The sequence below is a fragment of the Salvelinus sp. IW2-2015 genome, linkage group LG25, assembly GCF_002910315.2.
Source record: "Salvelinus sp. IW2-2015 linkage group LG25, ASM291031v2, whole genome shotgun sequence".
In the NCBI taxonomy this organism is placed as follows: Eukaryota; Metazoa; Chordata; class Actinopteri; order Salmoniformes; family Salmonidae; genus Salvelinus; species Salvelinus sp. IW2-2015.
In genome coordinates, this window is record NC_036865.1 from 11879243 (window position 1) to 11898802 (window position 19560).

Genomic DNA, 19560 nt, shown 5'->3' on the forward strand with positions numbered 1-19560 from the left:
GCTATTGGCTGGCTTTGTGGATAAACAAGGTAATGAGTTCTGCTTCAATGCCAGCCATTGATCATTCTTCGCATTTGAAAAAACACAATCAAAAGAGCTGTTTGTCCGTCAAACTAATCTACGCAAATCGAAATTGATGTGTGTTTAGAGGACAAAAACAAACGTGACTCAATTTAAATCAATCCAGGTGTAGAGCCTCTCATTTTTCAGTCTGCTGGCCTTTATACTCCGAGAATAAAGATGCTATCAACACCAAACAACTTTTCCCATCTAGAAATAGCCCCATAACTCATGTCAGTGCTTTAATACATCCAAAGTTATTAGCAGTATTGGCACCTCGCCCATCTTATCCACTTCAGATCACCATTCAATTTGGTTTACATTTTGCAGTCAGATTGACATTGTGGTGATAAGGCTCCATCGGCAGGCGAGCCGCTGAGGACTGTTCCCTTATCAGTGTGCGTTGATCTGAGGGAGGCTGGGCGACGGGATGTTGTTCTATAATAGAACTGTTCTGTCTGAGAGTTGGAGTTGGAGTGACAGAAGGGCTTTGTGTAATGCTCATGCACACAAGCCCATGTCGTGAGGCATTATTGTGCAGCTTTTTTCCTTCCTTCAGCCAGCCAAGTGGAGGAGAAATTCAGCGGGTCGGATACGAGGCGTATGTGGAAGGGGCTTCTAACGATCACGGATTACAAAAAGAAAGCCAGTCATGTCGCAGACACCAATGCTGTACGTACCCGACGAGCTAAACACCTTTTTCTCACACTTCGAGCCAAACGACTCTGAGCTGCCGAGGAGAGCCCCTGAGGACAACGAGGGCTACGTGCTTACGGTCTCCACGGAAGACATGGTACTGTAAGTCATTCAAACGTGTTAACCCTCGCAAGGCTGCCGGCCCAGACGGCATCCCGAGCCGCGCCCTCCGAGCATGTGCAGACCAGCTAGCTGTGGTGTTTTTGTACATTTTCATCTCTCTCTAACTCAGGCCGTTATCCCCACCTGCTTCAAGATGTCCACTATCATCGCCGTGCCCAAGAAAGGGAAAGTCATTGAATGACTACTGACCCGTAGCACTCACTTCCGTCATTATGAAGGGCTTCGAGAGGCTAGTCAAACACTACATCACCTCCTCCCACCCCGACACACCCGAGCTTCTCCAATTCGCCTACTGCCCGACAGATCCACGGACGACTCAACCGCTATTGCACTGCACACTGCACTCACCCACCTAGACAAGAGGAATGCATATGTGAGGAGGCTGTTGCACTACAGCTCGTCCTTCAATACCATAGTGCCCTTTAAGCTCACCACAAACCTCACAGCCCTGGGACTGAACTCCTCACTATGCAACTGGGTCCTGGACTTCCTGACAGTCCGCTGATGACACGACGGTAGTAGGCCTGATCACCAACAACAACGAGACGGCCTACAGGGAGGAGGTAGGCACTCTGACGGTGTGGTGCCAGGTAAACAACCTCTCCCTGAACATCAGAAAAACAAAGGAGCTGATTGTGGACTTCAGGAGGAACCAGGCTGGGCACGACCCCATCCTCATCAACGGGGCCGCCATGGAGACGGTAAAAAATGTTTCATTCCTCTGTGTACACATCTCTGAGGAGCTGAACTGGTCAGACCACAAGGACACCGTGGTGAAGAAGGCACGACCGCGACTCTTTAACCTCAGGAAGCTGAAGAAATTAATCTTGTACCCGAGGGCCCTCACAGTGTTCTACAGGAGCACCATCGAGAGCATACTGTCGGGCTGCATCACAGCCTGGAACTCCACCGCCGCTGACCGCAAGGCACTACAGAGGGTTTTACGCTCAGCTGTGCTTCATCCATATTTGGAAATAACTTCATTTGTACAGACCCAGGCTAAAACCTAGACACATTATCTTGATCTTTCCCTTTTTTTGTTTATAGTTCAGGAACATTAGAACTATGCTAGAATGCTAACAAAAAAATGTGGAGGTCTGGTTTCAAAAACATGACACCGCCTTTCAACACCATAGGCACGTTACATAATGTAGCCAAGCTACTTCAAGTAACAACAGAATGTCCAGCCCGAATGCACCATTGGGTGCACACTGCTTGCCATCCAGGATACCTACAAAACCAGGTGTTGCAGGAAGGCAAAGAAGATCATCAGGGACCTCAGCCACGGCCTGTTCTCCCCACTTCCATCATTCATATGAGGGCAGTACAGGAGATTCATGGYTAAAACTATCAGACTGGCCAATAGYTTCTGCCCCCAGACCAGCAGGCTGCTGAATAGCCACTACTAGTCAGCTACCTGCTCCTCCTGCCTCCGCTGTTCTCCCTTTGGACCCCCCAATGGACAATTACCCTGCTTACACCCCAATGGACATTTTTTTTGGGGCCCCTTTTTCTCCCCAATTTTGTGATATCCAATTGGTAGTTAAAGTCTTGTCCCATTGCTGTAACTCCCGTACGGACTCGGGAGATGCGAAGATCGAGGGCCATCCGTCCTCTGAAACACGATCACGCCAAGCCGCACTGCACCAATGTGTTGAAGGAAACACCGTCCAACCGGCAACCTTATCAGCGTRCATGCGCCCGGCCCGCCACAGGAGTCGCTAGAGCGTGATGGGACAAGGACATCCCAGCCGGCTAAACCCTCCCCTAACCCGGACGACGCTTTCCCGGTCGCGGCCGGCTGTGACACAGCCCGGGATTGAACCCGGATCTGTAGTGACACCTCYACCACTGCGATGCACCACTCGGGAGGCCTTCCAATGGATATTTTATATGTATCATTGGCACAGTTGTAAATATGTATTTATTATTATTGTTGCTTTTATTRTTTCCTTCACACCTGCGCTGTTGGAGCTTAAGTATTTCACTGTACACTGCAACTACATCTGCGACCCTGTGCATCGAATATTTTGGKGGAATAAAAATGAAACTAAGAAAGTGGAGGGAGTTTTCTTTCCTTCTGAAAATACTGAATTCAACTTCTTAATCTCTCCTCCTGCTGTTCCTTTCTCTCTGTGTTTCTCTCTCTCCTCTCTTCCTCATTCTCATTCTCCTACACACTCTCTTCTAAATGCCAGTGTGGCAAGGTCCTCCCTGGTCTCAGCAAGCAGGAAGAATGCTGTCAGAGCATCGGAACATCCTGGGGGTTCCACAAATGCCAGAAGTGCCCAAAACCATGTAAGTACCAGTGTAATACAAGTAACACTCTTTGACTGGTGTAGATTATAGTGGTTGAACTTTGTCATATGAGAAAGGGGGAGTGAGAGAGACTGTCATGGGATAGACAGGGAGCGAGACAGAGACAGATGAACTGTACAACCAAATAAGGACATCTCAGCCCGTTTGAAATTTGTCTCAGCTATGTGAATACTGTGTGGCTATTTGCTGCTGAGACACAGTAGTTGAAGATAAATCAGGTAATACACTTTACTGGCACTGTGGAAGCAGTTTACTGGCATGTGCAGTTTCTCACTTCATAACTGCATCCAAGAAAGGGAGTTTTTGTGTCGAGACAATCAACACGTTGGAACCCAGCTTCTGCCAAAAAATGGGAAAATAGTTTTTTACAGCTTGAGAATGACAAAGGAGGGGTATGAAGGAGGGGTATGAAGGAAGGGTGGGGGAGTTGGAGAAACAGATGAATTTTGTGAAGACACGCGAGTGTGAATGTGCTGAACAGACCCAGACCCACAGTAATGTTCCAATAACCGGACCCCTGGGTCTAGTCCACTGACTCACCTCATGGTAATCCTCTAATAACTTTATTTTAGAGTGGTGAAAACTGTTCACTCTCTTACCCCCAGATGAGCATTACAACATTGCCGTGTTTCATCCATATTTGGAAATAACTTCATTTGTACAGACCCAGACTAAAACCTAGACACATTATCTTGATCTTTCCCCTTTTTGTGTTTATAGTTCTGGAACGTTTGAACTATGCTAGAATGCTAACAAAAATGCTAGGACAGAAATGTGGAGGTCTGGTTTCAAAAACATGACACAGCCTTTCTCTCAACACCATAGGCACGTTACATAATGTAGCCAAGCTACTTCAAATGTCCAGCCCAGTCATTTCAGAGCAGCTGCTCTTTAGGTACTGCTAGCCTATCTTCAGGACGATTCTTAGACTTGTATTTCAGGAACAYTGTATTATGTTGAGAACATCATATGACCCTTGTGTTTATCCAGATAAAAAAAGGTGGTCGGCTTTTGGCCCTGTAGGTTTATTTTGAGAAGAGATCTGTTCAAGAAACAAGCCTGGATGTCTCCATGCCAGTAGTCTGAGTTCCCCGTGGCTGTCCTGTCTTTCTCTTCCTGGGCTATTTTAGCTGGTTGTTACCCAGTGGAGACGGCTAGGGAAGGTTTAGGCCCTTGTGAGCATTTGGCCATTCCAACAACCTCCCCAGAGTGCTGCTTAAAGAACTCTCTATAATTATCTTTGTTTCCTTCATGCCAAAGCTATTGGATCTATGAGAGATTGGGGGACAGGGGATGGTGGGAGGAGACGGGGGTGGGATGTGGTTGGAAATATGTGTTTTCATMATTTAACTGCAGGGAGATGGATATATTCACCTGAATAGCTTGTACTCCACGGATCATCAACTAGATTCAGCTGCGGGTTAATTGTTTTTTATAGCGGGTGATCAGGGGGCTGGAACATAATTCTAAATCATTTGTGACTGCAAATTTACCGCTAGAAGCCCAAACAGATGTAATATTTGACAAAAACATCATTTCAAACCTTGCCAACATGCCAACATTTGCATATGTAACAGTTTTGCTTCCGTCCATCTCCTCGCCCCTACCTGGGCTCAAAACAGGGGCCCTCAGGGGCCCTCAGCACAAATCAACAACTAACACCATCGAAGCATCAAGCATCATAACCTATCGCTCCACAAAAGCCGTGGCCAGAACAACTACTTCAAAGGTCTCAGAGCGAGTGACGTCACCGATTGAAACGCTAGTAGCACGCACCCCGCTAACTAGCTAGCCATTTCACACCAGTTACAWAWACGCACGTGTAACTAACTGTCTATTATGTTTGGGAATACTTTGGAACAGATTTCCAAAATTAAAATCACTTGGAGCTGATTTGCTGGTGTTTTTACAGTCTTTGTACTCAGAAAACTTGGGGGGCTAAATCAAATCAGCCGCAGGCCGGCAGTTGAGCAACCCTGTTGTACTCAATAAGAATTCATAAACTAATTTGTAGCCCAGAAAAATACTATTAGATTTGTCTGCCTCAATCAGACAGGCATCAAAGTACTCTGCACCCTCACTGCATTTTGGAGATTAAATCATTATGCTTTGATCATTAATCTTATGAAAGCTTATTTAGTTAATCAGTTTTTCATCACCTCATTTTCTGTCAGGGAGCCTTGAGAATAGAGCTTAACTTGGTTAGTTTGTACTCCTGTCTTACCTAACAGGTAGACTCTTTCATGTTCAGAGATCACCACGCATCCAGTCACATTTTCTTTTCCCAATGCTTCTCTGGTTTCCACATGGAACAAAACCTATAGTTCTTCACCAGTTTGTTCCCAAAGGCTCCTGTTATTGGAAGGTACAAAGGCACAGTGTAATGTCTGGCTGTGTTGGAAGTCAGGAATGCCAGGGGAGTGAGGTTAGCATTTATGTGCGGGCCCTGTGTGAACTGCTCCATTGTGCCCCGGAGACAGTTGTAACTGGTAAATAAATTGGCTTATGCGCAAACAAACATAGCCTTGTTCCCTGTTAAGCAAGCTAGCAATCTGCTTTCAGGTATTTGGGTGCCACCCTGTTACCGGGCCTGAAAAGCCCTCCAACAGTACTTCCGTCTGCCACAGTAGATCTATATCCCCCCTTCTTACCTTAAGCAGGGTGGAATCATTAGTCCAAACATTTGTGCAACTAAAACAAGTTTATTTTGGACAAATTCAGGTAGGTCCCTCCCCGTTCCGTTTAAGAAACGTTTTGCAACAGAGTTGGCATAATGCATAAGCCCCAGATTTTGAGTAAAGTCTCCATTTGCGATCACCCCTCAGCTTTGAAATGGCTAGATTTATTCTGAGCCAGTACCATGGGAAATGCAGTTTAATGGTTCCACTTTGAGGACTCTGACTGTGCCCTAAAGCTGTCTTCCTCTGTCAGCCCTCTGTCAGATATTGGCTCCATTCRTTGAGTTTTTACAATGAAAGCAATTAATGTCAACCTTTGGAAATTAAATACACAAAAGTATGTGGACACCCCTTTAAATTAATAGATTTGGCTATTTCAGCCACACCTGTTTCTGACAGGTCTATAAAATTGAGCACACAGCCATGCAATCTCCATAGACAAACATTGGCAGTAGAATGGCCCATACTGAAGAGCTCAGTGACTTTCAACGTGGCATCGTCATAGGATGCCAACTTTCCAACAAGTCAGTTCGTCAAATTTCTGCCCTGCTAGAGCTGMCCCTGTCAACTGTAAGTGCTGTTATTGTGAAGTGGAAATGTCTAGGAGCAACAACGGCTCAACTGCGAAGTGATAGGCCACACAAGCTCACAGAATGGAACCGCTGAAGTGCATAGCGTGTAAAAATCMTCTTWCCTCCGATGCAACACTCACTACCAAGTTCCAAACTGCCTCTGGAAGCAACGTCAGCACAATAACTGTTTGTCTGGAACTTCATKAAATGGGATTCAATGGCGGAGCAGCCGCACACAAGCCTAAGATCACCATGCGCAATGCCAAGCGTCGGCTGGAGTGGTGTAAASCTCGCYGCCCATTGGACTCTGGAGCAGTGGAAACGAGTTCTCTGGAGTGATGAATCACGCTTCACCATCTGGCAGTCCTACKGACRAATCTGGGTTTGGCGGATACCAGGAGAAYGCTACCTGCCAGAATGCATAGTGCCAACTGTATAGTTTGGTGGAGGAGGAATAATGGTCTGGTGCTGTTTTTCATGGTCYGGGCAAGGCCCCTTAGTTTCCAGTGAAGGGAAGTCTTAACACTGCAGCATRCAATGACATTCTAGAMGATTCTGTGCTTCCAACTTTGTGGCAACAGTTTGGGGAAGGTCCTTTCCTGTTTCAGCATGACAATGCCCTCGTGCACAAAGAGCCCTGACCTCAACACCATCGAACACCTTTGGTGTAAATTGGAACACTGGCTGCGAGCCAGGCCTAATTGCCCAACATCAGTGCCCRACCACACTAATGCTCTTGTGGTTGAATGGAAGCAATTCCCTGCAGCAATGTTCAAACATCTAGTGGAAAGCCTTCCCAGAAGAGTGGAGGCTGTTATAGCAGSAAAGGGGCRACCAAGCAGAAACTKTGGATAGATGGCAGCATTTGTGCAAAAMTGAAAGCAYGTACCACCGCATTTAATCATGGCAAGGCGACTGGAAACATGACAGTGTAGTTAGGCAATCAAACAAGCAAAGCGTCAGTATAGAGACAAAGTGGAGTCGCAATTCAACGGCTCAAACACGAGACGTATGTGGCAGGGTCTACAGACATTCACGGATTACAAAAAGAAAACCAGCCCCTTCGCAGACATCGACGTCTTGCTCCCAGACAAATTAAACAACAACTTTGCGTGCTTTGAGGACAATACAGTGCCACCGACACTGCCCGCTACCAAAGACTGTGGGCTCTCCTTCTCCGTGGCCGACGTGAGTAAAACATTTCAACCTGTTAACCCTCGCAGGGCTGCTTGCCCAGACTGCATCCCTTACTGCGTCCCCTTGAGCATGAGCAGACCAGCTGGCTGGTGTGTTTACGGACATATTCAATCAATCCCTATCCCAGTCTGCTGTCCCCACATGCTTCAAGATGGCCACCATTGTTCCTGTTCCCAAGAAAGCTAAGGTAACGGAACTAAATTACTATTGCCCTATAGCACTCACTTCTGTCATCATGAAGTGCTTTGAGAGACTAGTCAGGGATCATATCGCCTTCACCCTACCTGTTACCCTAGACCCATTCCAATTTGTTTACGGCCCCAATAGGTCCACAGACGATGCAATCGTCATCACACTGCACACTGCCCTATCCCATCTGGACAAGAGGAACACCTATGTAAGAATGCTGTTCATTGGCTACAGCTCAGCATTCAACATCATAGTACCCTCTGAACTCATCATTAAGCTTGAGACCCTGGGTCTCGACCCCACCTGTGTCAACTGGGTCCTGGACTCCCTGACGGGCCACCCCTAGGTGGTGAGGGTAGGAAACAACATCTCCACCCCGCTGATCCTCAACACTGGGGCCCCACAAGGGTGTGTTCTCAGTCCTCTCCTGTACTCCCTGTTCACCCATGACTGTGTGGCCATGCACGCCTCCAACTCAATCATCAAGTTTGCAGACGACACTACAGTGGTAGGCTTGATTAACAACAACGACGAGACAAACTCATCATTAAGCTTGAGACCCTGGGTCTCGACCCCGCCCTGTGCAACTGGGTACTGGACTTCCTGACGGGCCGCCCCTAGGTGGTGAGGGAGGAGGTAAAAAATAACCTCTCAATAACAGCAAAACAAAAGAGATGATCATGGACTTCAGGAAACAGCAAAGGGRGCACCCCCTATCCACATCGACGGGACAGCAGTGGAGAAGGTGAGAAGTTGTASATATCACAGACAAACTGAAATGGTCCACCCACACAGACAGTGTGGTGAAGAAGGCGCAACAGCGCCTCTTCAACCTCAGGAGGCTGAAAAAATGTGGCTTGTCACTGAAAACTCTCACTAACTTTTACCGGTGCACAATTGAGAGCATCCTGTCGGGCTGTATCACCGTCTGGTACGGCAACTGCAACGCCCACAACCGCAGGGCTCTCCAGAGGGTGGTGCGGTCAAGGCCATCAGATTGTCAAACAGCCACCACTAGCACAGAGAGGCGGCTGCCTACATACAGACTTGATATCATTGGCCACTTTAATAAATAGAACACTAGTCACTTTAATAATGCCACTTTAAGAATGTTTACATATCTCGCATTACTCATCTCATATGTATATAATGTATGCTGTATCCTTCACTATCTATTCTTTATTATCTATTGCATCTTAGCCGCTCTGTCTCTGCTCATCCATATATTTTGTACTTATATATTCTCATCCCATTCCTTCACTAGATTGTGTGTATTAGGTTTTGTTGTGGATTTGTTAGATATTACCTGCTAGATACTGCTGCACTGTCAGATCTAGAAGCATAAGCATTTCACTACACACACAATAACACCTGCTAACCATGTGTATGTGACCAATAAAATTGGATTTGAACYCCATGATTTTGGAATGAGATGTTCGACAAGCAGGTTTCAACATACTTTATGCCATCTAGTGTAGTATGGCTACATGATGTTTGGCATTTGGAAGTGGAGGKAAGAGGGTGTTTGTGTGGCCAGGGATAAGAAAGTTGAATGCAGGAGAGCAARTGTTTGTTCATGGGTTTGATCAGTTGCCATGCTTGCGTGCACCATGTGAGAAACAGGGTTTTTTCCCCTTATTTTCCCGTAAAAAAATGTTTTCATGATAATGGTTGCTTGGGCAACTAAAGTCCATATGGGAGCAAACAAGGTTTCCTTTTGTATTCAATGTTTTATTTTTGCCATGAATCTCATTTTCCCTCGAGGTAAGCTTGAGATCACTATTCTAGTCCTCAAACAGCTATCAGACAATGGCAGTAAACTGAGAGGCCTGCGTCAGGAGGATAGTACCATGAATTAGTGATGGAGATAAAAGAAGGATTCAAGCACCCTGTCGTCAATCTCTAAAAAGTGTGATGGTTTTATCCGTGGCAGGTTTCCTGATGTCACCTCTAGCCTGAAGTTAAGATAATCTGAGCAACTGTAATAAACTCAGTAAAAGAAGAAACGTCCCTTTTTCAGGACTCTGTCTTTCAAAGATCATTTGTAAAAATCAAAATAACTTCACAGATCTTCATTGTAAAGGGTTTAAACACTGTTTCCCATGCTTGTTCAATGAACCATAAACAATTAATGAACATGCACCTGTGGAACGGTTGTTAAGACGCTACTGCTCAGACTGTCCGCAATAGGCTGAGAGAGGCTGGACTGAGGGCTTGTAGGCCTATTGTAACGCAGGTCCTCACCAGACATCACCGGCAACAACGTCGCCTATGGGCACAAATCCACCGTTGCTGGACCAGACAGGACTGGCAAAAAGTGCTCTTCACTGACAAGTCACGGTTTTGTCTCACCAGGGGTGATGGTTGGATTCGCGTTTATCATTGAAGGAATGAGCGTTACACCGAGGCCTGTACTTTGGAGCGGGATCGATTTGGAGGTGGAGGGTCCGTCATGGTCTGCGCCGGTGTGTCACAGCATCATCGGACTGAGCTTGTTGTCATTGCAGGCAATCTCAACACTGTGCGTTACAGGGAAGACATCCTCCTCCCTCATGTGGTACCCTTCCTGCATGCTCATCCTGACATGACGCTCCAGCATGACAATGCCACCAGCCATACTGCTCGTTCTGTGCATGATTTCCTGCAAGACAGGAATGTCAGTGTTCTGYCATGGCCAGCGAAGAGCCCGTATCTCAACCCCATTGAGCACGTCTGGGACCTGTTGGATCGGAGGGTGAAGGCTAGGGCCATTCCCCCCAGAAATATCCGGGAACTTGCAGGCGCCTTGGTGGAGGAATCTGGTGCAAGAACTGGCAAATCTGGTGCAGTCCATGAGGAGGAGATGCACTGCAGTACTTAATGCAKCTGGTGGCCACACCAGATACTGACTGTTACTTTTTATTTTGACCCCCCCTTTGTTCAGGGACACATTATTCMATTTCTGTTAGTCACATGTCTGTGGAACTTGTTCAGTTTATGTCTCAGGTGTTGAATATTGTTATGTTCATACAAATATTTACACATGATTAGTTTGCTGAAAATAAACGCAGTTGACAGTGAGAGAACGTTTCTTTTTTTGCTGAGTTTAGATGGCACTTCCCCTGAATGTGTTAAACTCAATTGTGTGTTGTGTGCATGTATGCACGTGTATGTGTTGGTGAAACACTGGTTCTGACTAGGTGTTGATGGAGCATGTTTGTGTTGAACAGGGCAGAGTAGAGATACTTGGGCTTCATCCTGCCTAAACAAATCTGAATCAGTCATCAAATGCTGTCTACTCCCATCAAGTCAGGAGGAATCCCCAAAGTATCAGTAGAAATACATTTGAAAAACCTATTTCTCATAGTCAATTAAACACGTTCTTATGAGATAATGAAGTGTACATACTCTATATTCTTCTGAGTCATGTAAAGATCTCTAAAAATAAGATATCTCTCTCTCTTCTCCAGCTATTCCTCTGACAGCAGGAGGATCCAGACACGCGATGGACTGCCCCCAGGGATACAAGCGCATCAACAACTCTCACTGCCAAGGTAAGAGCTGCGGTCCACCTCTTGTTCAACGTCTCTGCGACTACCACTGCCATTGTTTGGCTTGTGTTTTCGCACACACAGAGCAGAGAGAAGTCTGTTTTCTCAGCGTGGCGGAGGGCTTCGCCAAGAGAAATGAGCCTTAAAGAAGTGATTTGTCACCAGCCACATAAAACCCTGCGAGAGCGCAGGGCTACCATCCAGAGACGAGGAATGAATATGCTTCATTTTGACAAGGAGATCATTCTCTCGCTTTGTGTCGTTTCCTGTGCTCTCTACTCTGCTCTTTCCTTGGGTGATGTGGGCCTGTCTACCTGTATACAGCACCCTCTGCTGGTCACTCACCCTCCAGTCCTCCACAGATATACTGACTCAGCCCATTTATGACACTGGTTTGTCAGCTGCCATTTGTTGTCTCCTGAAATCTATCAAATATTAAAGTTTTTCTTCTCTTTCTCCTCTTGACTTGCTCCACTTGGTCGTCAGTGATCAATCCTGCTTTAGCAGGACCCCAAACACCATAACAGCCATGCGGGGGAGAGAGGGAAAACAGGTGCCATATTTAATAGATTTCCCTAATCTGTATTGAATTGGGATATGATAGCGAACAATGACTACAATACTTCAGGGCTGGCAGGCCTGGCCGTTTTCAGAGGAGTCACACTAAATCAAGCCTGCTCTGCCCCAGCGACTTCTGAACCTGTGGCCCATTCACTCAGCATTCCACTCAACGGGAGGGAGGGTGAGGGAGAGAGACCAGTGTCTGTTTATACGCCACACGCCTGCTCAGAGACAACGGACTGCTCACTTTTTCAACAAAAAATATAGCCCCTACTGCTCTCCTCTAATCAGCAGGAAAGCCAGACCTCTGCTTCTCTCTATGATAGCCGGCTGTTTGTACTGCCACATCTTACAGAGAGGAGTTATGAAATAGTGAAGGCTTATCCTTAATATTATGCTCGTGAGCACCTCTACTACAGTATCAACTGGCCAACACTAAGCACTCTACATTATTCTACATCATTGAGAATTCTATTGGAACAGTGGACGGTACATTTAAAACATCAGGGGACATCACTCCCTACTCACTTCAAAGGGATCCCATTCATTGACGGCACTGTTACTGTAGTGCATGGCACAAACAACACTGTTACTGTAGTGCATGGCACAAACAACACTGTTACTGTAGTGCATGGCACAAACAACATTTACGTAGTGCATTGCACAAACAACACTGTTACTGTAGTGCATGGCACAAACAACACTGTTACTGTAGTGCATGCACAAAAAACACTGTTACTGTAGCATGGGCACAAACAACACTGTTACTGTAGTGCATGGCACAAACAACACTGTTACTGTAGTGCATGGCACAAACAACACTGTTACTGTAGTGCATGGCACAAACAACACTGCAAGGGCATCTGCCCGGGTTCCACTGGTTCTACTTGAGGCAGAGTGCCACCGCGTCAATGCGCGTGCCATAACTGTGGTTAGGCAGAGAAGGGCTCTGAAAGGGGAGCCGAGGTCTGACTGCTGCCTATTCGGAGTGCTGCCAGGCTGAGGAGAGTGGCGGCCCAGGAGACCAGACTTATTATTCCTGTGGAGGTGTTGTGACTCTTTACCCTGTAATCCACCACATCCTGTTCCCCTTATTATTACCCCTTTTTTACAGAGCTGATTTGGATTGAATCTCCATTTTGTTTTCCGTGGAGCTAGGTATGTGTGTTTACTAATTGTTGGATATGGTGTGACTGTCCAATATAACAAATGGAGGGATAAAAAAGAGACACGATAGAGGATCACTCGGCTGGTTTAAAGTTCCGTGTAGTCGGCGGGTCTGGTTCTGATCCAGGTTCTGATTCAATATTCCCCAGTGAGCCATTTGAGTTCTGAAGCGGTGAGGGGAGGAGGGTAAGGCTTGGTGTTAGGCTGGGTCATGTTCAGTATGACTTCTCTTGGACAAGCCAATCTCCCTCCCACATACTCTCGCTTAGCGCTTCTCAGGCGCTGCTGAAGGTTGTGGTGACTAATGCGCGCAGGTCTGTCCCAGTCCAGGCAGTGGATCTGAGTCCAAAGTGATTAAAGTGATGAGAGAGCAGTGATCTCCTCACCCCAGCAGCATACTCCTCTGTGTGTCATCAGAGGCAGTGGGCCGCTCTCTGTGGGGCCCCGAGGGGACAGAAATAGTGAGTGTATATTGTGGGTAATTATTCTGTCAGTGCAGTGATTGACAGCGCATGTGGGCGGGGCTTAAAGGAACGATGCAGGTGTTAAAACCGTGAAAGCGCCTGTGGAAACACGTCCCGTAGATGATAACAGCCATTCGTTGATATTCCTAGCGGAGGGTGTTGTAGTAAAGAATGTTAACGCAAACATCTTTCTCCTCCTGAGATCTGCCTGATTTGGATCATCTGTCCTTTGAGACAAGTGGGAACGCCCTCATTCACCCACCCCCGGGAATGACGTCTCTTCCCCTATTTGTTGATTCTATTCCAGTTTAACAGAACACAGCAGAGCCTCCTGTGACATGAACCTGGTCAAGATGTATCCTCTGAAATATTAATGACATTACATGGAAGGATATCAACATGCTGTGGCCTGTACCACATGATGGTGTGATGCTGCTCTTGTCAAGTACACGGCCCATGTTGTCGTGTGTGAGGCTTCTAGAATACTCTGTGCATGCATATATCTTTTCACTTTTGCAACAGAAAGAACAACATGTGAAGTGATAATATTCATCCCGTTGAACAGAATTAAAGGGGAACAAATCACATGGAACTCTGGATGGAACAAAGCTCCCTTTTGGATACTTAACACGAAAGCGTGCTTCATAGCCCTCTCAATGACAAACGACACTTGTAAACTGGATACCAAAACAAATGAACACGATATATGTAAACAGCTAAGAGCCAGCCGTGTTGGAAGGGGATACAAAGTCTGCCTGTCTCCTGTTATAACGAAGTATACAGGGGAGAGCATTCTGTTCACCTTCTTCACGCTGGACATATTATGTCTACCCAGCTGTTGCTTCCTTAACAAGTTAGACTCTGTTTTTTATGTCACCTTTATTTAACCAGGTAGGCTAGCTGAGAACAAGTTCTCATTTACAACTGCGACCTGGCCAAGATAAAGCAAAGCAGTGCGACACAAACAACAACACAGAGTTACACATGGAATGAACAAACATACAGTCAACAATACAATAGAAAAAGTCTATATACAGTGTGTGCAAATGAGGTAGGATAAGGGAGATAATGCAATAAATAGGCCATAGTGCTGAAATAATTACAATATAGCAATTAAACATTGGAGTGATAGATGTGCAGAAGATGAATGTGCAAGTAGAGATACTGGGATGCAAAGGAGCAAAATAAATAATTAACAGTATGGGGATGAGGTAGTTGGATGGGCTATTTACAGATGGGCTATGTACATATGCAGTGATCTGTGAGCTGCCCTGACAGCTGGTGCTTAAAGTTAGTGAGGGAGATATGAGTCTCCAGCTTCAGTGATTTTTGCAGTTCGTCCCAGTCATTGGCAGCAGAGAACTGGAAGGAAAGGTGGCCAAAGGAGGAATTGGCTTTGGGGGTGACCAGTGAAATATACCTGCTGGAGCGCGTGCGATGGGTGGGTGCTGCTATGGTGACCAGTGAGCTGAGATAAGGCGGGGCTTTACCTAGCAAAGACTTATAGATGACCTGGAGCCAGTGGATTTGGCGACGAATATGAAGCGAGGGCCAGCCAGCGAGAGCATACAGGTCGCAGTGGTGGGTAGTATATGGGGCTTTGGTGACAAAACGGATGGCACTGTGATAGACTGCATCCAATTTGCTGAGTAGAGTGTTGGAGGCTATTTTGTAAATGACATCGCCGACGTCAAGGATCGGTAGGATAGTCAGTTTTACAAGGGTATGTTTGGCAGCATGTGTGAAGGATGCTTCTTTTGCGAAATAGGAAGCCGATTCTAGATTTCATTTTGGATTGGAGATGCTTAATATGAGTCTGGAAGGAGAGTTTACAGTCTAACCAGACACTTAGGTATTTGTAGTTGTCAACATTCTAAGTCAGAACCGTCCAGAGTAGTGATGCTTGACGGGCGGGCAGGTGTGGGCAGCGATCAGTTGAAGAGCATGCATTTAGTTTTACTTGTATTTAAGAGCAGTTGGAGGCCACGGAAGGAGGGTTGTATGGCATTGAAGCTCATCTGGAGGTTAATTAACACAGTGTCCAAAGAAGGGCTAGAAGTATACAGAATGGTGTTGTCTGCGTAGAGGTGGATCAGAGAATCACCAGCAGCAAGAGCGACATCATTGATGTATACAGAGAAGAGAGTCGGCCCGAGAATTGAACCCTGTGGCACCCCCATAGAGACTGCCAGAGGTCCGGACAACAGGCCCTCCGATTTGACACACTGAACTCTGTCTGAGAAGTAGTTGGTGAACCAGGCGAGGCAGTCATTTGTGAAACCAAGGCTGTTGAGTCTGCCGATAAGAATGTGGGGATTGACAGAGTCGAAAGCCTTGGCCAGGTCGATGAATACAGCTGCACAGTTTTGTCTTTTATCGATGGCGGTTATGATATCATTTTGGACCTTACGCGTGGCTGAGGTGCACCCATGACCAGCTCGGAAACCAGACTATGAACTAAGGAAATCAACCTGCTCTTTGATCAGATTACTCCATAACCGGGAGACCTGAAACTGTCTCCTCCACTCCACATGAATAACCTCAAACTACGGGAGCTGCCTTGGACCATAACAGTGATGTTGGGGCCAAAGGTTATGATACGAACGCAGTTGTTGTGAGCTATTATGCAAACTTATGTATAGAAACAAACCAAATTATGGTAATTGGTGGAATTGTCGGCGCACACATCTCTATTCTATGCACATTCAGTTCATGTTCCTTTCTGTACTGTGTAATACACACTAATATGTATATCAACAGTGTATTACTTTGTTCCTCTCCTTGGTTTTCTGTTGCAGATCTTAATGAGTGCCAGCTGCAGGGTGTGTGTCCCAACGGAGACTGTCTGAACACCATGGGCAGCTACAGGTGCAGCTGTAAGGTCGGCTATATCCCTGACCCCACCCTCTCCACCTGTATCCGTAAGTCCTTCATAACTCTCTCTCTCTCTGTCTCGCCCTCTCTTCCTCTCTCTCGCTCTCTCTCTCACTCTGTCTTTCTCTCTGTGCTATATTTGGGTGTGACATTTCCCATACGTTTAAAAATATATATTACTTCAGCCTGTACAGTCAGGATTGCAGTCTGTAAGATTGCAGTCTGTAGAAGAATGTTTTGAATGCCGCAAAGCATACTACAAAGGCTGTGTTTTGATGATATGCATATGAATGTGGGAACAGATGGGAATGCATGGATGAATAGCATGGCGTTTATCATATTAATTAGATTCCCCTCAGAGCATGGAGCAAAAGGCACAGCATATTGCCAAACACAACAGATCGTATTTCTCTCCACTGAAAGTGGGAGGGAGGGAGGGAGGGAGGGAAAGAAGGAGTTTTGGGTTGAGAGATTAAAATCCTATTGACTTGATTCTCAGTTCTCTGGGTTTTTGGTAGGAGAGCGATTGATCAGTGATGGCCTTTAATGACGGTCTTATTTAGCATGCTTTTCCCTGCCGGCTGTTGTCTCTCCCAGCCCGACCTCTGTCTCTGTGTGTGTGTGTGTGTGTGTGTGTGTGTGTGTGTGTGTGTGTGTGTGTGTGTGTGTGTGGTGTGTTGGTGTTTGTTTGTGTGTGTGTGTGTGTGTGTGTGTGTGTGTGTGTGTGTGTGTGTGTGTGTGTGTGTGTGTGTGTGTGTGTGTGTGTGTTGACTCTTGGTTTGTGTGTTCTCCTGGTTCTCCTCTATTTATCTCATTGCTATTGAAACCTGAGTGGCCATTCATCAACATCACTGGCTATGGCAAGGAGCCTTGCTACAGTTTTGTCCTTACATGGAAAAAGGAGGCATTGGAAATTCATCAGTGACATCAGCCGTTGTGTCTGCCCCCTCCCTTGCATATGTTGCCTGTCATTGAACCCCCAATGTCAGGTCTAGACTTCTCCCCTCATTGTGTGTGTTGAGTTACTGAGCTCTCTGCTGGCATGAAAAGCACAGTGGAGTTTGGAGAGAAACATATTGGTGTGGATGAAGGACCAAATACAGCCTGACCCTCCTATGTACTGCCTTTGTGTGTTGATTGGCTTATAATATGCATGACAGCAACAGTAACCAATCAAAACTGACTTCCCCATTGTGAGAGCCACTAATAATGCCCTATTGTACCATGGAATCAGACTTCACACATACATGTGCATCCTGTGTCCAATTACACTTATAACAAGAATAAACCAATGCATTCCATGCGTAGCACTTACAATAACTGTGACTCAACTTTATTTTCGGATTCTGACACGTCATCAAACGGTCCACTGGTGCAAGACAAAATTCTTGACCAAAAGATCAGTAAGGACTGCTTGAAATGCACATACCACGCGAGATTAACCCTTTACACTCGTGGGAATTGGACTGGATAGGGCTAAATTGAAACGTTTCTTACAGATGAAATATGAAAAGCATAAGCATGGCAGCAATTGAAAGGGAACAGTTTGGAGATTATGGAAACATTATTAGACCAAAGTTGAGGACACAACAGTTCCCCTGACTGAATCCAAACATTATACTGTTGATTTTATGTGCATTTTACATTTACTGTACTTTTTGCCGGATTTGTTGATAACGAAATGTGAAAATCCTCTGGATACATTCAGTAACATGATAAGAAGATTTCTGGAAAATGTGGGTAGATGCAACATAAGACAAAAAAAAGGGTTTGAGTGAGAGGACTAACTGGTGTCTCCAAGTGGCCACACACCTCTCAAAAGTGTGCACAGTTCCTAAGTCATGTCTATGCAATTTTATGTCTATGTTTTATGTTATAGTTGAAGAAGAGTCTTCAACTACAACTTTTGTTTTTAGCTCTCCTAGTTGTGCCRTTGAGGAACTAGAACGAGCACACTTGTAGTTGTTTTGTTTTGCAGTGCCTTAGACCGCTGCACCACTCGGGAGGCCCAAATCTGCAATGTTCAACCCGTATACAGGTACAAGTGTAAAGGGCTACGCTCCAAATAGGTAACATGATGGGAGAAAAATGCAGCAACCGTCTAGAAATGAAGGGAGGGCGTCCCAGGGCAATCTAGCAGAACTCCAGCACCCTCATCTCTCTCCATCCCTCCATCCCTCCATCTCCCCTTCCCACTGCTGCCTCTCACATCCGACAAAGGGAGAGATCTCATCATTGGGGCATTCACTGGCCTATTCATGGGTCGTGCTGCTCTAGTTTACTTTGAGAAAACTTTAGCAGCAGAGCCCCACAGTCACCCTCTAGCCCTATTAGCTAGACAGTTTCTGAGACTCAAGAAAAGACTCAAGCGTGAGTCGCTGGCAGGGACGCAACTTTGGTTTAAGAAGTGGGGGGACATATCATTTAAAAAAATAATAGTAATTTTATCTGGTCGGATAAACACTACAAACAGCCTACCGACCGCTCGGAGGTGTCCACACGGTCCTAAAGCACACTTTTGCGTCACATTCCAATGATAAAACTGGTGGGGACAAAAATGCCATTTCAGAATGTGGGGGGTCCCCAGTGAAAGTTGCACCCCTGGTCGCTGGTATATTGGTGGCTTTGGCGAGGCCTTAGAGCAACTTCAATGTGGGTGGTAAGGAGGAGGGAGGGGGAGGGTGGATGGAATTTGGGAAGTGAGTGGAGACTAGAGCGTAAGTGATTGCTGCCTGTCATACACGATTTCTCCCGTGTGTCCGAGCTTTGTGAGACTCGGAGGCGCCGTCACGATTTTTGTTAAGGATTTGGAGGGACAGCGGTTCCGCCGCTTGAGCCCCCCTTTCCAACAGTACACACACACAAACACACGCTCGCACACACACCCTCTCTGTCAATAATGACTGAAAACCTGATCACTTTTTCAGTCTGTTTTGACGAATATCAATGCACCACACAAACTGCCTAAAGGGGAAAATGTTAGAAGAATTGAAACTTTAGAACAAGTCTTTGTGACCTTTTGTACAGGATTGGTAAAGAAAAATCTATTACATTTCACTGTTCTTTGAATTATGTCTTGTACACTCCAGTACTTCTAATTTGATGTTGATGTGCATTAACCCATTAAGCC

General features: G+C 46.0%; 1 protein-coding gene across 1 annotated transcript in view; it reads left to right on the top strand.

The window, feature by feature from the left end:
- The window catches only part of ltbp1 (latent transforming growth factor beta binding protein 1), a 128935-nt gene that overhangs the window by 53670 nt on the left and 55705 nt on the right, over positions 1–19560 (top strand). The window contains exons 8-10 of the mRNA XM_070434909.1: positions 3078–3177; positions 11284–11367; positions 16355–16477. Of these exons, the coding sequence (XP_070291010.1) occupies positions 3078–3177; positions 11284–11367; positions 16355–16477 (307 nt within the window). The remainder of the gene's footprint in view (positions 1–3077; positions 3178–11283; positions 11368–16354; positions 16478–19560) is intronic.